At 44.7% G+C, this 21,831-nt stretch overlaps 1 protein-coding gene across 2 annotated transcripts in view; it reads left to right on the top strand.

Annotated features, from left to right (window-relative positions):
• Nucleotides 1-20,316, top strand: part of TBC1D22B (TBC1 domain family member 22B) — a 43,476-nt gene extending 23,160 nt beyond the window's left edge. The window contains exons 9-14 of one of the 2 annotated variants that reach the window (XR_004693021.2): nucleotides 13,032-13,138; nucleotides 14,278-14,353; nucleotides 14,837-14,964; nucleotides 15,235-15,330; nucleotides 15,867-17,414; nucleotides 17,513-20,316. Coding sequence is in view for 1 of the 2 variants with exons in the window: in XM_035122285.2 (XP_034978176.1) it covers nucleotides 13,032-13,138; nucleotides 14,278-14,353; nucleotides 14,837-14,964; nucleotides 15,235-15,330; nucleotides 15,867-15,995 (536 nt within the window). In the remaining variant the exon portion in view is untranslated. Of the gene's footprint in view, nucleotides 1-13,031; nucleotides 13,139-14,277; nucleotides 14,354-14,836; nucleotides 14,965-15,234; nucleotides 15,331-15,866 lie in introns of both variants that reach the window. The other variant, XM_035122285.2, reaches the window with a different exon arrangement.
• The last annotated feature ends 1,515 nt before the right edge of the window (nucleotides 20,317-21,831 follow it).

Genomic DNA, 21,831 nt, shown 5'->3' with positions numbered 1-21,831 from the left:
CTTGAGCTGTGGAAACCATGTTCCTGTTAATGCAGGCTATCATAGCGTTGGCCTTTTGAGCCAATGCGCCATATTGTTGGCTTGTGTCTCTGTACAAGTTTTTGTTTCCAGGAAAGTATAAAATGCAAAGTAGTAGCAAAGAAATCAGTATGTCTTAACCATTTGCAGCTGGAATGAAAATAAATAAAAATGCTTCTTCTGCTCCTGTTTAAGATGTTATTCTGAGTTCTGAAACCAAAGTTTCTAAGATACTGAACATTTTTTATTCATAGTCACCTCTATACTGTAGCTGTATTCTTTGTTTACAAATTCTTAAATAAGGCACTGCTCTATTTAGAATTAATAAACTGTAGTGTAAACCATATGGTAGTGTACAATATTATAAACCTTGAACATTATTGGGTTTTAAAAATAGTGATTTAGAATGCTCTTAGTGCTCCCTACAACAGCAGCTCAGTAATATTATCTTCATACTGGGGGTGGTAGTGGTTAAAACTAATCATGGAAATCAAAGTTCCGTAGCACTAAGGAGATCACTCACTCCATGCTAGCATTTCTGCTTGTCTGATGGAACTGTCACCACCTCCTCCCTCCACAACCTGTTCTACCAGTTCTGCAAACACTCCAGAGCTGATCTGGTGGGCAGGGGAATCCCTGCTGTGCTAGTGGGACTTGTTGTGCTGGCTCCTGCTAGCACAACGATTTAACTGAATCCGGTCCAAAGAGACTGGTTTACCTGAGATCACCTGGAAAGTTTGTGGCCGGGCTATGATTTGAACCAGGGCATCCTAGTTCATGCTTTGCCACTATTTCACACTGGGATGCAACTTGTGTTCACTTGAAGGCGGCTTCATGTGATCCAAGCTTCCACCAGAGCTGGACCCTAAAACTCATGAAGAAACAAGTGCGTGCACAGAATGCCTTTTCCTTACTAAATGCAGAGCCAGTAAATCTGTTAATTAACCACTGCCTCCACTTTTTGAATTAGGGGAAAGAGATTCTGGATAGGGGTGGACTCTTGAGATTAAGGGCTGCTCCACTTGTGTGTGCATCTCTGTGGGTGTAATGTGTGTATAAAGTGTTAAGGAATGTGGCACACATCTGCTGCACACTTGGAGATGCAGTAGACACGCACTAGGGGACCTGGAGCATCAAGGGCTCCCTGTTAAGTGTTCATGGGGCATTTGGAGATGCGCAGCATCGCTTCCCACCTCCTATGTGTTACTTGTTTCCATGACAAATGCTGCTATTCTGCAGCAGCCACATAGGGTGTGTGACACCTATCTAAGCTTTACTACTGCCATGGGGCTTGTTAATTCAGGATTGTTACATTCACTCAGGTTATTGATATGCTGCACCCAGGCGACTTGGAGACATACCCTGTGATTTATTTGCACTCCTGGGGGTCTTTGTCCCCATAGATTGTCAGGACATTCTTCCACACATCACGGCAGAGGACTTGATGAGAGATGGGACCCAGAGCGCTGGGTGCATATTGCACAAAGTGCCACGTGGTCCCTGTCTCATGCATTAATGGAATAAGCTATGAGTGTGCATCATCTGTTGACCAATGTCATTCCTTGGCCAATGATGCTGCAGTGAGAAAACAGCCCTTGATTATTTTGTGGCCCAGTTCTTACAGACAATAGATGTGGCAGTAAAGCCTGCAGTGGACTGAACTACTTCAGGCTACAGTTGGGCTCACATGATGAAATGCTTGCTCCTTCATTTTTTAAAAAAGTTAATACATGTCAATCATACATAGCATGTTGGAGGTAATATTCCTGAGCATGCTAGCTTTCTCTGTGTAAGGTTTTACCATTTTATTTTGTATGGAGGGAACATTCCATTTGATTTCCTTGTCTGCAGTCTGAAATCATACTGTCCAGACATAGTTTCCCTCTTTGCCTACAGTTTGCCAGAGCCCACAACTTAACTTTAACCTTGGATTTGCTGGTGTAAACAGTTGTGATTAAGTGTATTATTTATTAATTAAACTTATGCACTGCCCTTCATCCAAGGATTGCATAACATAATAACAAACAAAACAATAAATAATGCACCCCAAACACACACAGTTTCAAAGGCCATAGAAAGGTTTCAGAGAAGAGGAATGTTTTTGCCTGGCTCCTAAAGATATGTGAAGAAGGTGCCAGGCGAGCCTTCCTAGGGAGAGCATGCCACAAACGGGCAGCCACTGCAGAAAAGGCCCAGACCTCTTGTGGTCATCAGATGATCGCCGGATCTGGGTCGGTTCATATGGGAAGAGGTGGTCCTTGAAGTATTGCAGCCCTGACCCTTTTAAATGATGCTGAATGCCTAAATGATGGTAGTACAACTTTTTCCTCCTCCAAAGCCCCATTTAGAAGTTATACTCAATGCAAAAGGGCAGTGCATGAGAGTGAGGTTGCACTGAATAGCCTTGGCTCCTGTGTTGCACACCAGCTAGTTCCTACCTCTTGGCATCCATGCACACAGCACAAATGTCTGAAGAAGGTAGCCTCCTGTGCAAAGAGGTGGATGCCAGGGGTGTGTGGATGCCATGTCAGTGTTGGTGTGTATTATGTCAGGGCGGTGGGGCTCCTTAGCATAGTCCTACTTATACATTAGTCCCACAAGTGAGTGTAACTGATGAGCAGTGCTTGGAAAGTTCGCCTTAGAAATAAATTGGTTCCACTTCACCTTCTCTAAAAAGGCATTAGTTCCCATTCCAGTTCCCCTCCTCCAGAAAGGAACTACGGTAGCTCCATTCCCACCCATTTCATAGATAATACGTTTAGTCCTTTGCATTTTTTTCAGCCTATGGAATTTTGCAAACTGTTCTGCTAAAGTCTAAAATATCCTAAAGTCTAAAATATCCAAGTCAGAAAATATCACTGTAATGCGATCAATTGTTTTATTTATTCCCCCCCCCCAACAATTAGGATTTTTAAGCTTAAACAGTAGCATCACTTTTCAGAGAGGTATACAAATGGTAATTGCAATGAGAAGGCAACGAAACCCTTGCATATCTAGATTTACAGTACATAAAATCATTTACTCTCTGGGCTCAGTGCTAAACATTTTGTGAATCTTTGTACTTTTGTCCATTGACTATATTTATTTTTCCCAATTTGAACTGTAAAATGGTGGTTTTCTTGAGTCAAAATGAGAGTACCCCTAAACATTTTTTTTAGAAAAAAGCACTGTCTAGACTTATTACAAAATTTATCAAATGCATACCTAATATACCACCTGATCAGTCATTTTTAATCCATTCTAGAGGGAGGCTTACCAGTAGTAGGCCACAAGGCAACTGACAATCTACTCCAACCTTAAAGGGCTAGAAACAGCAGTCACATCTGCACCATACATTGAAAGCCACTTATATCACTTTAACGGTCATGGTTTCCCCTCAAAGAATCCTGGGAAATGTAGTTCATTAAGGGTGCTAGGAATTGTATTCAGTACCCTTAACAAACATCATTTCCCAGGATTCTTTGGAAGGAAGTCATGACTCTTAAAGTGGTATTAGAGTGCTTTCAGTGTGCTGCTGGCATAGAATGATCATTTGCTTCTTAGCCACTGCACTAACTACTAACCTGAGTCTGGCTTCATTCTGCAGGAACATCTGACCAGCAGCAGCCAAAGGTTTGGGTCCCAGACTCAACAAGGTGCCCTTAAACCACTGTGGGGTCCTGCCAATTGAAATAATTGAACCAAATTTTAAAATGCCTGAAGTTCTACTTGATAATTAAGTGTGCAAACTTGAAAATTGCAAACACCGAGATCTGTGTAAATTAAATGCTTTTGTATGATTTCCATAAGACATTTCAGTCTGAAATAGGGCATCACATCAATTTTCTCTCTTTCATTCACCATGACAGCTCTCTTTATCTCACAAATAAACGGAGAGGAAACAGTATGAGCTAAGTATAGTAGGGTATAGTGTGTAAACCAAGAATGAGAAACAAAGAAGTTTGTGATTTGCTTGAGATCAGCCCATAATCATCCAGTGGGGAAGTTCAGCTTTCAATAACATCATGCCCAGAATCCTTCTCTGTTAGCTTTTACTACCATCTCCAGCCTTTTCTCAAAATAATAGGACAGTTTTCCTAAATACTGTTGGTCATTTCCTGTGTTACATATTTAAGAGTCTCCAGTCTCTTAGCTGATTAAAATAAACCTTGTAGTGTGAAGTTGCCAAAGTTTGTTCTGCCCTAGAATTTTGATTTAAATGGGAGCTTTTGTTAATTATTCAGAGGGCGGCAATATTCATTGGAGTAGATTTTTAATCCATGGAACTGTAAGCAAAGGGCACACTTTTTAATTTTGTGAGACCACTTTGATTCAGGTATGTTACTGTATCAGGTGATGGAAAAGGAAATATTAAAAATTGCCTTCCCGCCTAAGAATGAGTGGTAGGGTTTTTGAATGAAATCATAGTGTATGTTATCTCTCAAGTGCTTCAGCTCCCAAAATGGCACCTATAGTGCTGTATTGATGATATTAAAAGGCAGTCAACTGATCAAGTGCATTGCTGAATGGCAGGCAGCCGCAAGTTAAACCACCCCACCTACCTCACAGCAGACATGCATTTAGCCACACTCCTTTCTTGAGCTAGCGCTGCTCCCTTTGACTCTGCAAAAAGGGCTCTCCTTTCCTGCCGGGGTCCAAAATTAACTGGAGCTGAAAAGACTTGGACGAGCCTGTTTCAATGAGATTCCTTTTAATGCTGCTAGGCTGGTTGCGGTGAATGGCGCTTTCCTTTCAGGTTTCATGGGGGAAGCGGAGGGGTCTCTCTCTTTTTATGTGAAGACAGTCCATCATCTCTGCCGACACTAATTGCTTAGAGCTAGATTTAACTTTCAGACCTTTGATGGGCAAGAAACTGTTTAAGAGCTGTTACGCTTTTGAGAGTCTGCAGTCTTTTCGTGAAGCTGCAATTAGTGTTGATGACAATGTGCGTTTCAGAGACCCAGGGTGGGCTGCCTGGGAGAATCTCCCATCTCTCCTTCCCTGACTGCCATTGCCAGTTAGCCGCCTGCTGCCATCTCCATTACCCTAATGTGACTCATATGCTGTTTGCTGCTGGGCTGCCACAGCATTGGTGCCTTCCTGCTGTTCAGTGATGGCTCCCACCCCCACCCTGAAGCTGGAATGGTGGTGTTTGGGAGAGGTATTGGCCTGAGGGCAAAGACAAAAGCTCGTGGCCCTCCATCTACAGCAATAAATACTTTAAGCTCCAAATAGCTGGCAGGGCTATTACACATTACTGCCATAGAGCATCTCTGTGCAGAAGACCCCATGTTTAATCCCAGACATCTTCAGATAGGGCTAGTTAAAGGTGCCCGTCAGAAATCTTGGAGAGCTACTGCCAGTCAGTGCGGACATTACTGAACTTGATTGACCAATGGTCTGCCTCTATATAAGGCAGATTCTAACACTCCTATGTTGCTTCTTGAATCAGTAATACCGTTGCTCCTCCACACCATACCAAACTTATTCCAGTTTTACTCATTGTTCCAGGGCTAGTCCTCTTAGGCAAGGCAGCCTCCTAAGGTGCTTTCCTCAGCTATTCGCCCTGACCCCCCTCCCCAGCCATTTTCTTCTGTAGCCGCACACCCTGTCCTGACCTTCAAGTGCAGTGAAATATGCTATCCAAATCCCCAGCGTTGGAAGGAAAATTTAGCTGCCCACCCAGTTGATTTCTGTACAGTGGTACCTCGGTTTACAAACACAATTGGTTCTGGAAGTCTGTACTTAACCTGAAGCGTACTTAACCTGAAGCAAACTTTCCCATTGAAAGCAATGGAAAGTGGATTAATCCGTTCCAGACGGTCCGTGGAGTACTCAACCTGAAGCTTACTTAACCCGAAGTATGAGTGTACAGTAATTGGTTCTGGAAGTCCGTACTTAACCTGAAGCGTACTTAACCTGAAACGAACTTTCCCATTGAAAGTAATGGAAAGTGGATTAATTTGTTCCAGACAGGTCCGCGGAGTACTTAAACTGAAAGTACTGAAACCGAGGTATGACTGTATATGGGATGGGAAGCTGGCACCATCTTGCCTTTCACCTCGGGCAACAAAATACCTTGGCCCAGCCCTGTAAATTAGGTTGTAGGACCTTGCCACAGTGGCCTCACTGACAGCTGCAGGAAAGAGTATTTAGCCCTTTCCTTCAGCATTGTTTTCCTGTTTGCCCTACAGCAGGGGGAAAGTACCTATTTTTTTCCTAGGAAAGGCGAAAGGTGGCTGGGGCCGGAGCTGATTTAGATAAGCAAACCAAGACAGGAGGGCAAAATTGAAGTTCCCTTCTTCCTGCACCACTGCGTTGATCAAATATGAAGATCCCTATGTGGTCGTGCATAAGTAAAAATAAAATGGGAGATCCTATTGTGGCTCTCCCATCTAACAAATTGCTTGGAAAGTGCGAAATTTATGGCTGTCTAGAAACCTTGCATTTTAGCTACTGAAACGTGCTTTCTAAAAAAACATTTCATCCTAATGGACTTCCCAGCTTAAAATGCCTTCTTCTTAGGTTAGAGGGTAACTAAGAATACGGAGGAGGGCAGCTTATTTAAAGGAATATCTCAATGTATTTCCTCCTGCAAGGATTTTACTTTTTGAAATGGAGGCTAACCCATTCCAAAACTAACTCCCATGGGGCTGCGAACTCTAATGGAAGGAACCAGCGCCCAAAGCAGTCGTTCACAAATCCTGCTCTGAATTCAGCTTGTAGAGTTCAGTGCCTGCCTATCTGCATCCCAAAGCAGCTGCCCTTCCTGGGCTCAGAGCCCTCAATTCCTTGAACCAGAGAACTAGGCCAGTTGCTCAGCAGTAGCGCTTAACACTGTGGGAGGTTTGAATGGCTTGTCCTTGGCTTTTCAAATGAATCATGGGTGAAGCGTAACCTCCTGTTCAACGCTGCCAGCCAAAGCATCTCTTGGTAGTGACGTTCTGTGATATCCATTAGCAAGGCAGCCACCACTTGAGGCAGAGAATGGCCAGTTTTGTATTCCTCTGCTGCCTTTTAATGGATTTGACAATTGTATCCTGGCATCAGAGAAACCAAGGAACGCTTGCACAGATGAGTGGAGCCAGAGGGGGGCGGTGGGAGCAGTAGGCCTTGATCAGGGGTCAGCAACCTTTTTCAGCTGTCGGCCGGTCCACTGTCCCTCAGACCATGTGGTGGGCCGGACTATATTTTGTTTTTGTTTTTGTTTTTTTTAAACATACTTTTTATTAATTTTACAGAATACAAAAAAACAAAAAAAACGGTACATACATAAACACCTTTTCCACCTCCTTCCTACCCACCCACATGGGTCCTCCCCTGCCACAGAAGTATCCCATGTATGTGAACAGTCAGAGATGGTCCATTTTATGCTTGGATTTCTGTCCTCCTCCCCCTCCCCTGACCCCAAAGCCCCCCCCTGCCACCAGGGAGCTCCAGCAAACCAGGGCAGTACGCAGGAGGCCATCCATCCAACCATCTATTGTCATACCAAAAAAAGAGAAAAATAGAAATAGGAAAAAAGAAAAAAAAGAAAGGGCAAAAAAAGAGAAAAAAACAATACAAAACAGAAAAGTTTTTCTTACATTCATGATTGTAAAACCATATTTTGTGGGCTTCCCCTCCCCCCCCTTCCCCGGTTTTCATCCCTTTTTTATCATCTGCAACAGTTTCTTACTTTATAAAAATACACCTTTGTATCTTATACAACTTATAAATCAATTGTTAACATTTTCATCTAATATTCAAATCACTGAAAAATCAAACTCCCATTTTATCTTCCCGTGCCTAATTTTTTCTCCCTCTATAAGCCTCCATATTTTCACATTTTCCAAAATCCATTCACTTTTAAAACTATAACTATTCTCAATTTAACCTTACATCCCCGATTACCGGCTCCACCCCCCCAATCCAGCAAATTCCATAATCAGCAGACCAGTTATAAACCTGTTAATCCATCCATATAATCACAACATCACTTTCCCTTCACCCCACCCCCTGTTTACAGTCTTTTGCCATCCAGGCCACCATACAGGACCCCTGAATTTCTTCTCTTCTCTGCATATTTTTTCCTTCTTCCCTGTGGGCGTTCTGGAGTTCCAATAATACCAATCGTGCCCCCCTCAAAAGCAGGGCACTCCATCCAACTTTTTGTAGAGTAAAGTCATCATTTTTTTCGTGGTGTGCTTCATTTTGTGTTGAATCATCACAGTCCTCATCTTCATCCTTTCCTTCCAAATCACAGTCATCATCATTGTCATTCTCACATTCATCTTTTTCAGTGTCAAAAGCTTCATCTCCTAAAAAATCACATTCTGCCATCACCATCTGAAATTTTTGCTGTAACTCTTGCCGTCGTGTCTCCTCTTGACATAGCTCTATTCTTGTTTCCCACATTAAGGTCAAAACAGACCGCTGGAACTCAGGGGAACACTTTTTTGTTGACATAATTCAATCCTGCCAAGGTCAAAACTTGTCACGTGGGGTGGAATATGATCACAGTTTATTTTCTCGACTCCATTTTAACAAGCTGGCTGCATTCTTCAAGTCTTATTAACAATAAAGTTCGAACTCACATTTCACAAGCATTTAAACCAAAAAAGAAATTCCACAAAATCCAGAAATACAAAGTGAAATAAAAGTTGACTCATAAATCCTGATCAACTCACTGGGTTGTCTGGGCTGCCGGCTCCCGAGGAAAAGAAAGATTTTTCTCAGTCTTTACCTCTTGCTGCAGGGCAGTCATAAACCACAGTCTCTCTCCCCTTCTCACCCTGCATCAAAGGGGAGATTCTCTTTGATGCCTTTGAGGGATCCTTTTAAATTGCAGATCTTCTGTTTATGGCTTCGGGTTTCTATTTACTGTCTCTTTTGTTGCCGTGGGGGGGGGTGGCTTCCTCTTTTCTCCCCTCTCTCCCAGATCCAAATTGTTTTATAATCCAAATCGTGAGGTTACTTACAGTCTTTTCCAATCGTTTTATTTTCGGAAGAATCCAGCGCTCTCCGCCTTCAGCTTGAAGCTTCTCCCTGCTAGAATAACGTTGCCGCTCAAAATGGCCCCCGCGACTTCTACCCTCCTCGCTCCGGAGCTCTTATTAGAGCTAACCGAAGAGTTGGGGAGTCCGGATTGGGGCTGTGCCGAGCAAATTGCCCCCAGGACGCCCTTCCCGAGGTTCTAAGGGGCGTAGCGTCGCTCTCGCTGCCCTCCCCACTCCTAGCAGGGACGGGCCGTCTCGGAGACGAGACGAAACCCCGCCGATCGGCGCTGGCGCTGAACCCGGAAGCCCTATATTTTGGAGAGAAAAAATGAATGAATTCCTATGCCCCATAAATAACCCAGAGATACATTTTAAATAAAGCACACATTCTACTCATGTAAAAACACCAGGCAGGCCCCACAAATAACCCAGATATGCATTTTAAATAAAAGGACACATTCTTCTCTTGTAAAAACACGCTGATCCCCGGACTGTCCGTGGGCCGGATTGAGAAGGCGATTGGGCTGCATCCGGCCCACGGGCCTTAGGTTGCCTACCCCTGGCCTTGATTGACAAGGAATGTCAATTTCTGGCTTGAATCCTGCCCTTAAAAAGTAGGAAGAGTTTGGAACTCTGTATTTAAAAAAAACACAATTGCAATTCTGTACCAACAAAATCAACTGCTATTAAAAATGTGTAAGGATGCAGCATCGTTTCACTATATATGCTAATTCAATATATTGGTTCGTTTGGATATTTTTTGGGCGGGAGAAGGGGGTACTATAGAATTTGGTTTTGACTACCATTGGGCTACATTCCCACCTCACCCCCAGGCATGAAATGGAAAATTGGAACTTGGAATGTGGAATACAGAAGGGAAAGGGACCAGTCCTGTTGAGAATCAGAACTGGGCAGTGCTGCTGAAGATAATACAGTAGCTGTCTTTAGAACCATAATAACATGAGAAAGGTTTGTATAGAAAGAGGAATGATTGGGGAGTGGGAAAAAGGAAGATTATACCTGCCTCATTCATCTCTAAAGGAAGGCCTGTGCACTCCAGAGTTATTTCTGTAAAATATCTATGTACAGCTCCTTGTCTTTTATCAGGTACATGCAGCTTTTATCAGGTACTTCCAGAAACTTATGTAACTCCAGAAGTTCTCATGAGCCTTTTAAAAAATAATCACATGAGATTAGACTTTATGCCTTTAGCAGGAACTGACCATAGCATTTCAGATTTTGCTTTGTAATCATGACTCATCAAGGCTCAGACTGGAATCCTGTCATAAATGCCATACTACAATCCTGGAATATGTGAAGTAATAAAAAAGAGCCCTGAACACCTACAATGTGTTTCCCCAATAACATTGAGCCCAGCCCATATGCACCTGAAATTTAGGAGGGTCAGATGGTGAGAGTTGTAGGTGTGCCTGAAGTTCAATTTCTCTGTCTTTTATTGGAAATAAAAGTTCAGAGTCTCCGGATTCCATGGCTGTTGTTTGAAAGAGCGAATATACACAGATGCCATCCTGACCCTTGATCCGTATTACCCCTATCAGCAGCCCAGGCTTGTCTCACTTTTCTTCATTACCAGTGCGGGAGAGATGACAAGAGCAGAATTAGTGTGTTAAAGAGATTTGCAAATTGGCAGCAGAGCTGTCCCTGTGAACTTGTCCTGCACCCCATTCTGTCCAACTTTTGATTTGGAGCTTCCATCGTGGTAGTGAGAATTGGTTTGACCAGTGCTGGTACAAAATGCTCTAGGGAGCCATATTGTTGTGTGCCTTAGGGCGACCTTGGCCACAGGTAGGACCGTAAGAGTTCTGCGTGTCACAGTGAACCTGGACCTGGAGGGCGCATGTTTGAGGAGGTGGCATTTCAACATCACAGAGCTCTATATCTGGGGTCCGTGGAAAAGGGGTGAAAAACCTTTGGGGCTCCACAGGCCAGATCCCCATCAGGCTTGGTCTGGTGAGCCCACCTGTCAATCACCTGACGTCACAACAACATCAGGTGTAAGATGCTTTATATCAGGTGTAAGAGTTGCTGTTGTTGTTTAGTCGTGTCCGACTCTTCGTGACCCCATGGACCATAGCACGCCAGGCACTCCTGTCTTGCACTGCCTCCCGCAGTTTGGTCAAACTCATGTTCGTAGCTTCGAGAACACTGTCCAACCATCTCGTCCTCTGTCGTCCCCTTCTCCTTGTGCCCTTCATCTTTCCCAACATCAGGGTCTTTTCCAAGGATTCTTCTCTTCTCATGAGGTGGCCAAAGTATTGGAGCCTCAGCTTCACGATCTGTCCTTCCATTAAGAGTTAAGTAAGGTGTAAGGTGTAAGAGTAAGGTGTAAGAGTTAGGGCTTTATAAGCCCCCCCCCATTTTATCAAGGGATTCCAGTGCAAACCTCTTCTTGATTCAAGAATCCATTGCTAAAAGAGAGGAAAACCCACCTTCATTTTAGTAGGGGTTTCCTTGCCTGAGCTTAGTTAATGGATGCAGAAAGACTGGTGCATCCCAGCAACTGAACAAAGGTATTCCAATAAACAGGAATGCAGGGACATTTCTGGCGAGATGGAGCCCAGTTAACATCTTGCAACCTTTGTGTGCCCCACTTTAAGTCATGCAAGACTCCTAGTTGTGTCTTCCCCCAGGGCACTTGGTGCCATTCTTGCTGTCTCACCTAGTCAGGATGCAGCTGCAATGGTCTCTGCCTGCTCAGCCTCCAGCTCTGACCTTGGGATTAGCCAATTGTAGCTGCAGCACTCTGATACCACCTGAGTCTCAGCCCTCCCTTTTCAAAATCTCCTCCCTTTTGCTCCCCCCTTTCCCTATATTCACTGACTCCACCCCCTTCCAGCTCACACCTAGCTTTTAACCCTCTCCTTACAGGCCTGTGTCCACCACCTTTCCCCTGACTCAGGGTTTTCCTTCAGGATCATGCTGTAACTCTGGATCAAACTTCTGGGCGGCTCTCTCAGCTGGCTGCTCATATATGCTTTTTTAAAAAGGAAAGAAGACAAATATTCCGCACTTGGCATTAAGCATTTCATCAGGCTGTGGCAAAATCAGAGATGGGAAGCAGGGCATCTCATTGCTCTTCTGAGAGACCAGCTCCTTTTGGCTCCTCTCCCAGAACTGTTTCCATCCCAGCTGGTCAGTTACAGCTATTAATTTTATTTCCTAAGTTTGTATACTGCCCTTTATCCAAAGATCCCAGGGTGGTTCACAAGACAAGATCTATGTAACTTAAAAGCATAAGCACCCAAGTTTGCTCCCCCTCCCCCCACATACAGTCTTTAAGCCACTCTGCAAGCCTTTGCAGCTGAAGAGAGCCAATGTGGTGTAGCCTTTCTCAACCTTGCGTCCCCAGGTGTTGTTGGACTACAATTCCCATCATCCCTGACCAGGCCCTCCAGATGTTTTTGGCCTACAACTCCCATGATCCCTAGCTAGCAGGACCAGTGGTCAGGGATGATGGGAATCATAGTTTCAAAACGTCTGGAGGGCTGAGGTTGAGGAAGCCTGGGTTAGAGTGTAAGACTAGGACCTGGGAGAAACTAGGGTCTGTATTTCCACTCAGCCATGAAGCTCACTGGGGGGCTGTGAGCCAGTTATTCACTCTCAGCCTAACTTACCTCACAGGGTTGTTGTGGAGGGCGGGGAGAACCATGTAAGACACCTTGAACTCCTTGGGGAAAAAGGTGAGCTGTAAATAAATAAGAGTGGGGTAGCTATAAAAATAAATAAATCCCTAGGCCAGGGGTCAGCAAACTTTTTCAGCAGGGGGCCGGTCCACTGTCCCTCAGACCTTGTGTGGGGCCGGACTATATTTTGGAAAAAAAATATGAACGAATTCCTATGCCCCACAAATAACCCAGAGATGCATTTTAAATAAAAGGGCACATTCTACTCATGTAAAAACATGCTGATTCCTAGACCGTCTCTGGGCCGGATTTAGAAGGTGATTGGGCCGCATCTGGCCCCCGGACCTTAGTTTGGGGACCCCTGCCCTAGGCCTTGCTCTCTCCCCAAAGCCTTCTGCCCTTTGTTTTTCAGAAGAAGACGTGGAAAATTTTGATGTAACAAACCTGTCTCAGGATGTGATGCGGAGCATTGAAGCAGACAGCTTTTGGTGTATGAGCAAACTGCTAGATGGGATACAGGTGAGGAGTTTCCTCTTATGCACCACTTACTTTGCCTCTCTGCATCTCTCCGTAGTTTTGATAACTCTGTCTTTGCATTCCCCATCATCTTAGTACTAATCATCCCGATCATGTTTCCTTCTCCCACACTTCAGGAGGAGCATCCAAACATGACTTTTACTTTTGTATAGTAAGCTAGTTTCTATACACACTTACACAACCCCCCCCCCCCAATCCTCCATCCAAGGAAGCAACAAGTATTATTAGAGTTAGGGATGCATCCAGGCCAGACAAAAACACTCAAAGAGGGTCCGCCATAGTGCCAGTGAGGGGTGTGATCTGGGGAGAACCTCAAGGGCCTCATAGAGGTCTGAAGGGCCATATTTGAGCCCTGGTCCCAAGATTCCCCATCCCTGTTTTAAACCTTCCTTCCTTGGCCTACTTCTCAGTAGTGCCCAAGACACCTCCCTTTATTTCTCCTTTATTTTCATTAAGGATCCCCCCTTCCCAGTAAGTGTCAAGCTAAATGCTCCTGCTTCCTTTTCCTATTTATGTATTCATCCAAATGAAATTTTGCTCTGTGAGCTCTGCATCGTTTCCCTCAAGCTCTCACAAACGTTGGCATAGATTTCCTCCTTCATATGATTGGGCACGTTTCCACCTCAAAATGGCTTTTTCTGAAGCTGTAATGGTTCCCTTTCTTTGTAGATCTAGAGGTTGCTTGCCAACAGAAAAGAGCTTCTTCACTTTTTGATGTGGTATGGAGCTTTCCAGGCAGACTTGACCCCAAACCAAATCAGCCTTGCCCCTCATTCTCCTTGCTTTTATCTTGCTATATTACTTCAACAAACTCCTGAGAAAATGGGCTTGTTACTGGAGAGAAAAATGGTTGTCACTGCCCCCCCACTCTTTTATTTTTTTCTCCTTCAGGAACCACTGCTACCATCCAAATGGTTCTTTCACCCTGCAGGAGATTTATAGCACCTGTGTTTCCTAGCTGAGGAAAAGTTGCATGTCTAAGGTCCCAGGTTCCACCCCTTGGCATTTCTTGTTGCCCTCAGAAGGCATTTCCACCATGGACGACACTGGGCTAATGGAAACAATGGCGCATTTATCTGCTGGCCTTGCTCCCCTTAAACTCACCATGTGTTTTGTTGCAGGACAATTACACGTTTGCACAGCCGGGGATCCAAAAAAAAGTCAAAGCACTGGAGGAACTTGTCAGCCGTATCGATGGTAGGTGAAATTCAAGCTACCAGAGGGGAAGTCGAACTTGCCAAGTTCTTAATTGTTCACATCTCCAACCGAGTCGCACCGATTGTGGGCTCACATCGGCGTTGAGGGCGGAATGCATGAAGCGGAAAACAGGCTTCTGGAAGCTTCTTTAGCCAGGTGGCAGTGCTAGGTGGTAGTCAGACCAGGGGGTCAAATCTGTTAGCTTAATGCCATTAAGGGGTGTTGGAAATGGGACACTGCTGGGGAAAGGGGGTGGGTGAGAGGCCATGAGCCGAGAGGCACACAAGAGAATATGTGATTCATCAGAAGAAGGGGGCTGAAGCATTTGAACGATGTCTGCGGGAGGCATTTGGCGTGGGCTTATTTTGTGGGAGGGATTTGGTTGGATGGAACAGAGACTGTGGCTGAAAGTGGAGCTTCCTGAGACGCAGCGTATGAGCCACACTTCATATTCAGCCGTGTAAATGGCATGTGCTGTTTCAGAGCAGGTACACAATCACTTTAGGAAGTATGAAGTGGAATACCTGCAGTTCGCCTTCCGCTGGATGAACAATTTACTGATGCGGGAGCTTCCTCTTCGCTGCACCATCCGCCTTTGGGACACTTACCAGGTACGGGTTGGTTGGTTTGTTTACTCTCCAGCCTTGTGGTTGGAGAATGGTGCTCAGTGTATTGCTGTTGTAGGGATTCTCCCAGAAAAAAAGTCTTATACGGGAGCAGGCACTACAAGCCAGCTTTTGTGTGGCAGCATACTCATGTGAAGACAAGAGTTCTGTCACATCCATACAGCCCCATAAAACTGGGGAGAATATGTGATACCAAAAAAAATAAAAATCCATGGTAATTCCATTCCTTTTAACCCCAAGTGTCTTTTTTTCCAGTCTGAGCCAGAGGGATTCTCTCATTTCCATTTATATGTCTGCGCTGCATTCTTGATTAAGTGGAGGAAAGAGATCTTGGATGAAGAGGACTTCCAGGTAAATCTTCAGAAGGCAGCTACATTTGGGAAAGGATGCTGCATAATTATTCTGCTTGAGGATGTATCTGTCTAGAGTAAGGCAACAGATGGCAGCATGAGCAACAATATCTCTGGCATGTGATTAGGTGCATGAAATTCCCCAATCCAGAGATCCAGGCTTTTTTTTTTTAAAAAAAAATGCTTTCCCTGACTGGGGGAATCTAGTAAACTTAGTGCGTCACCTGTTAGAGGAAGACCCAAGTATTCTGTGTTTGGATATTTGAAATATACTACATTCTCCCCTGCCTGTTGTCAAAATCACCACTTTTTCTTTCCCCCTAAAGTGAAAATCAGTAAATCGGTAGCTGTGATTCATACTTAATTGAAACAAGACTGCACAGATACAGGTTTCTGCCATAGCTGTAGAGATCTCAACACGTGAAACCACAAAAGAACAAAAAGGGCTTTTGCTTTTTTTAAAAACAAACAAACACAAAAAACCAAGAGCCACATCTTGCTTCTCTCTGCATACCCAAGTTTCTGTCTTAATTTCAGGGCCTTCTAATGTTGCTACAAAACCTTCCCACGATACACTGGGGCAACGAAGAGGTTGGACTCCTCCTCGCCGAAGCCTACAGACTCAAGTACATGTTTGCAGATGCGCCCAATCACTACCGCCGATAGGGGCCAGGGATCTGCCTCTGCTCCCCATCATGCTGGCCTGATCCCAATCACTGTGGCAATGCATCACCCGAGTCCTCGGAGCCACTGACCAGGAGCCACTCTGCTGTAAAAAGCTCACATTGGACCTCTGTCTTAACTTTTGTGTGTGCCTGCCTACCACTCTGTGCGTGGATGTGCCACTCAAACTACCATTTGTGTCCTGTGCTGTGACGGTGACCTGAGCCCAGGGTGCAGGGTGAGCGGGCCGGGGCTGTAAGAATAAACTGAGCCTCTGACTGCCTTTCCAAGCTCCAGCGTGGGTCATCTAAGCCTTGCAGCCTCTTGTTAACCCGCCTAAGCACAGACACACTCACACACTCCCAGCTGGGCCTGTGTTCTTCTTCTTCTTCAGATGCTGTTCAATCAAAGTCCCCAATGAAGATGCCTTACAAAGAGTCCTGCCCAGGGGATGGCAGTGCCGTTGGACACAAGAAGCTCTCAGGGCTTAGCTTCACTCCACGTGTCTGAAGAAGTGCACCATTTCAAAAGGTTAACAAGAGACACACACACACACACACTCGTGTTACACTCCACTCCTGCGCAATCGCGCCTCTCTGCATACGGGGGTTCGTATGTGTTCAAAGGCTGTCTTGTCCACGCACAGTTGGGAATGACACAAGTGATAGGACGCCTCCTGTGATTGACTTGATTGATTGACTTGATTGATTGATTGATTGATTGATTGACTGACTGATCTACTGTGTGTGTGTTGAACCGGAGGGCGTAAGGGTGGGGGAGCTGTGCTTCGAAAAGGAAATCCTTTCTGTGACAATGACATTCCTCCAAGGCATTATGTGTATATTGTGTTCTTGTGTATATGGGTAAAAGATGTACAATATAAGTCTTCTGTTTGTAGCAGATATGATTTTATATTTATAATGTGCGTCCCAAGCGTATAAAGGCTGCCTAGGTTGCAAATAGCAGTGGGCCTGCTGCTCCCCCCCCCGATCACCAGGGTGTCAGAGCTAGCTCATTTCCACCCCCAACCCCCGATAATGCACATTTTGTTTCTGTCCAGAAAACGTGACTCCAAAGCGAAGCAGCATTGCATGACCTCCAGTGCCAAGGAAGTAAAGGGTTTGAAGAGAGAGGCACGTTCTGCTGGAACAGGCACTTTGGACCAGGTGGAAGTTGACCTGAAGGGCACCCACCTTACCCCCTCCACACTCCAGCATGCCCTTATAACAAGCATGGCAGCTCTCTGCGCTCAAGTAGTGCAGCAGCAGAGACAATTCTTGCACATTGCTGTAGTGAGGAAAAGGGTCCTCCCCAGCACCTCCTGGCTTTCCTTCTTCCAGCTCTAGAGAGAATCTAGTCCTTTGCTTGAGCAGCGGGGAAGATGGGCGTCTTGCTGCAAGGATTCTGAACTGTTCCGAGGAGGTAGGAGATGGCTTCTCTCTTAATCTCCCTTCCTCTGTCTCAATGTGATTTTCATTGGGAAAATGGAGAATGTTTTTCATTTTAAACGTTTCTTTCAGCCAGCAGGCGCAGCCTCATTAGTGCCAAGCCTTGACCTCTCAGGGCAGATCTGCTCCCTTCGGCTGAGGTCCTCCTTGCATTGGGCCAACCTTTGCTGTTCATCTCATCAGGCTTCAGACTGCGCCCACCTCTGTTTGTTTTGTTTTGTTTTTTCCTCCTGGGGCCGAGAAAGAGAAGCCATCCAGTGAAGGCACCACGAGGCATGAGAAGGGTGAGGGCCTTCCCACCATTCAAACACCCAGCAGTGTCTCTCAAGTTGCTTTCCTCACCTGGAATTGTTTTCTCAGGCATTCTGATTTGATTTTTTTCTTTTGTGTGTGTGCCTTTTGTTGTTTCCTCCGAGACAGCGACCTGGTGGTCATTAGTTTAACATGACTAATTAAAAGAGAAAACCATCCCTTGTTGCTGATCTTTATTCTTGGTGGGTTTGTGGATCAGGAGCGATGAGGCTTTTGAAGACTTCCTCGCATTCCTGAATCAATCTCCCATTGCTTTCCTCTTTCTTTTTGAGAGGTTCCAGTCTAATTCTGCCCTTTCTTCTGAAGCAGGAATTCCCGAATTTATAATGCTTAGTTCTATCGCCTTTTAGAACATGGGTAGGCAAACTAAGGCCCGGGAGCCGGATCGGGCCCAATCGCCTTTTCAATCCGGCCCGCAGACGGTCCAGGAATCAGCATGAGTGGAATGTGTGCTTTTATTTAAAATGCATCTCTGGGTTATTTGTGGGGCATAGGAATTCGTTCATTCTTTTTTTAAAAAAAATATAGACTGGCCTCCCACAAGGTCTGAGGGATAGTGGACCGGCCCCCTGCAGAAAAAGTTTGCTGACCCCTGTTATGGAATTACCACTTTGAGCTCAAATTCTGGGCACTCCAAAAGCAGTCTGGATGTGGGGCATCATTAGGGAGAGAATTGCGAGGAGAGTAGAAATTCAAACTGCCTTCCCTCATTGGGTGTCTTGCGCAGGCGATTTGTATGAAGTCTGGTTTCTCTGTCTTTGCATTAGGTCAGCATAAATTATGCCAATGAGGTGGGTATGTTGCAGAGAAGTACTCAGTATAGCCTGGGGCTTTCCAAGAGTGTGATCTGACACCTCCCAGAGCCAGTCGGCTTGGTCTTCTCAAGTGATCCTGGACCAGAGCCTAGTTTCAATAATGTTGCAGCAGCAAAAGGCCAACTGGCTCCTCAGGCAGGTCTGAGGCGTTAATGCAGCACGTAAAAGTGTTCTTACTAAAGACAGTTCTGGGGCACTGGAGGCCTGGCTGCGGCCTCATTCAATAGGGTCTCCAAAGGGCACCTGATGGGAAGGATGAATCCACTGGTGGGTTGCCTCTTAAGCGTAGCCACCGGTTCATTTCACCATGGATTTCCTTGCTCAGAATAGCAGTTCCCATGGATCTCATTCAGGGTCAGAGATGACACAAAGTATGATTCAGCCAAACAAGAGATCTAAACATTGTTGAACGGATGAACCAGGCAAATCATTGTTACACTACGGCAAGCCCTTCTGCTTCATCACTGTTTAAAAGCCCAAAAGGCATTGGTTTCCTCTTTTGCCCAAGAGGTCTATTCTGAGGAGTTCACAGCTAGAATTGGCCATCCTTCCATTTTACATGTGTGCTGGGGCCGGGCACAGCAGGTCACTCAAACTTTCTCTCCCCCACCCTAAGTTAATTACTATTAAAATAAAAAGTTCAGTGGAGTGGAACAAACATAATTACTTTTTGGAAGCCTAATTATCTGCATTTATTGCCAGTGCTTTGTTGTAATTGATTGCTAATGGTCTGCTTCACTCTGGAATTATCTAATTAATACCCCCACAAAAAAAATCAGGCTCCACTTTGAAATGGCTCCCCCCCCCCCCCGGCAGTCCTGATTGCAATTGTCGCTGTTTGGGTGCCTCTGTTGGGATCTTTTTGTGTATACCTGGATGTATCCTTGGAGTGTTCTGAGTTTGCAGGCTTGATTGCCTTGCCAGCCTAATGGTTGTGTGTTCTATTTTCTCCTCCAAAGCAGATCCTTCTCACTTTCAACCCATTTCATTCCATATCTGTGTCATCAGTCTGCTCTTATCTTTCGTCTCACAAACTGCATTGTCTGGCGATGGTTGCCTACTCTCCTCTTTTAGCCTATCACTCTTTGGTTCCACCTTTAAGGTTGGACTTCCCAAGCATTCAGCTTTGCTGTTCGAGGAAAAAGGAATTAGGTGCGCTGCTGTTCACCTACTGAATTTCACCTAAACTGTGACCCTCCCCCAGGCACTACCAAGTCTGCCAGCTATGGGTAGTTCACATGTTTATGTAACTTGATTCTTCATCCCTCAATGTGCAGCTGAATCTGTGAGCTGACGCCGTTGTGTTTGAGCAACGATGTGAATCTGGTTGGCAGCATCTGTGCTCATCCATCTTTTCAAGTTTCCACTTGATGCTGCAGTTGTCAAGTGTTGGTCATGCATGTGGGAGAAAAGGGCCCACTGGATTCTGAGAAATCCCTTCCTCCGGAGTAGCAAACCATTTAATCTGAAAAATGTGTGGGTGCTTTTCGTCCCTTTTGTCTTACTACAGAGACAGCTATTCTGGGAAATAACTAAGAAGTTGCTTTCCCTCCAGAATAATCTTTTCCACATTGAGCCTAGAAAGGAACACTCTGTAACTTGGAGGAGAACACTGTGTAACTCGAAAGCTTGCTCACCACATTGTGAACTCTGGTTGATCCTAAAAATATATATAGAACTTTCATTAGGAGTGTTCCATCTAAACCAGGGGTCAGCAACCTTTTTCAGCCGTGGGCTGACTATGTGGTGGGCCGGACTATATTTTGAAGGGGGGGGAAAATGAACGAATTCCTATGTCCCACAAATAACCCAGAGATGCATTTTAAATAAAAGCACACATTCTACTCATGTAAAAACACGCTGATACCCAGACTGTCCATGGGCGGGATTGAGAAGGCGATTGGGCCATATCCGGCCTTAGGTTGCCTACACCTGATCTAAACACCCATCACATATTGAGGCAGAGTTGAGTCTCCCCTGACTGGGGAAACCCAGCCAGATGGGCGGGGTATAAATAATAATAATGATAATAATAATAATAATAATAATAATAATAAATTATTATTTGATGAGTCTGAGATGGGGCCCTAATAAGGTATGCACATAGAGCTATTCAAAGAGAAAATGGAAGACCAGTCAAATCATGTTCTTTTAATCTCATAACTGATTAGATGTCTGCCACTGCTTTGCTTTGGCATAGAGGAGCTCAGTTTATAAAGAAAGGATTATTTGTACAAGGCCAGTGTCAGATAATGAGGAAGTGAGGTGAATGCTTTAGAGAGAACAATGTAATCTTAATTGTTTATTTGAGAGTCAAAGTAGGAGCAAAGACAGTGACAATTTAAATTGAGTCGCTTCAGAGGAAAGAAGCACAAAGTGGGTTAAGTGTTACTAGGAAAGATTATCAGAGCAGATTACATTAGTTGTGGGTTTGACAACTCCGTACAGCGAAGAAAAGGGATTGTACTATGTAGCAGAATCGTGAGCTGAGCTGTGTAGACTGGCCAAGGGCCTGTGGTCTAGCACCTAATTTATCATTACAGGTAGGTAGCCGTGTTGGTCTGGATCGAAGTAAAATAAAAAAATTCCTTCAGTAGCACCTTAAAGACCAACTAAGTTTTTATTTTGGTATGAGCTTTCGTGTGCATGCACACTTCTTCAGAACAGAAATAAAAACTTAGTTGGTCTTTAAGGTGCTACTGAAGGAATTTTTTTATTTTACTAATTTATCATGTTCCTTTGTGGTATGTCCAAGAATGAGTTGGCCATTTCTCAAAGATCACCTCACTTAATGCCTCAGGTAATGTAAGCAGATTTGGGTCTAATTCGTGTGATGTGAGTAATGTATGGCAAAGACAAGTTGAGTAGATGTGTGTAGAGTTCAGCAGATGATGTTCGCTTCAGTACAGAGATCTACACCTAGATCAATACTCAGCCCATGTTTGTCTGGAAGCCAGGCCTTATGAGGAACGGTTGATGGAACTGGATATGTTTAGCCTGGAGAAGAGGAGACTGAGAGGAGATATGATAGCCATCTTCAATTTCTCAAGGGCTGTCACATAGAAGATGGAGCAAGCTTGTTTAATCCTGCTCTACAGGGTAGCACCCAAACCAATAATTTCAAGTTATTGGTTCTGACTAAACATAACAAAGAACTTTCTGGTGGTAATAGCTGTTTGACAGTGGAACAGACACCCTTGAAAGTTGGTGGATTCTCCTTCCTTGGGGATTTTTAAGAGGTTGGTTGGCCATCTGTCATGTATG

The sequence above is a fragment of the Zootoca vivipara genome, chromosome 7, assembly GCF_963506605.1.
Source record: "Zootoca vivipara chromosome 7, rZooViv1.1, whole genome shotgun sequence".
In the NCBI taxonomy this organism is placed as follows: Eukaryota; Metazoa; Chordata; class Lepidosauria; order Squamata; family Lacertidae; genus Zootoca; species Zootoca vivipara.
This window is presented reverse-complemented; position numbering and strand designations above follow the sequence as displayed.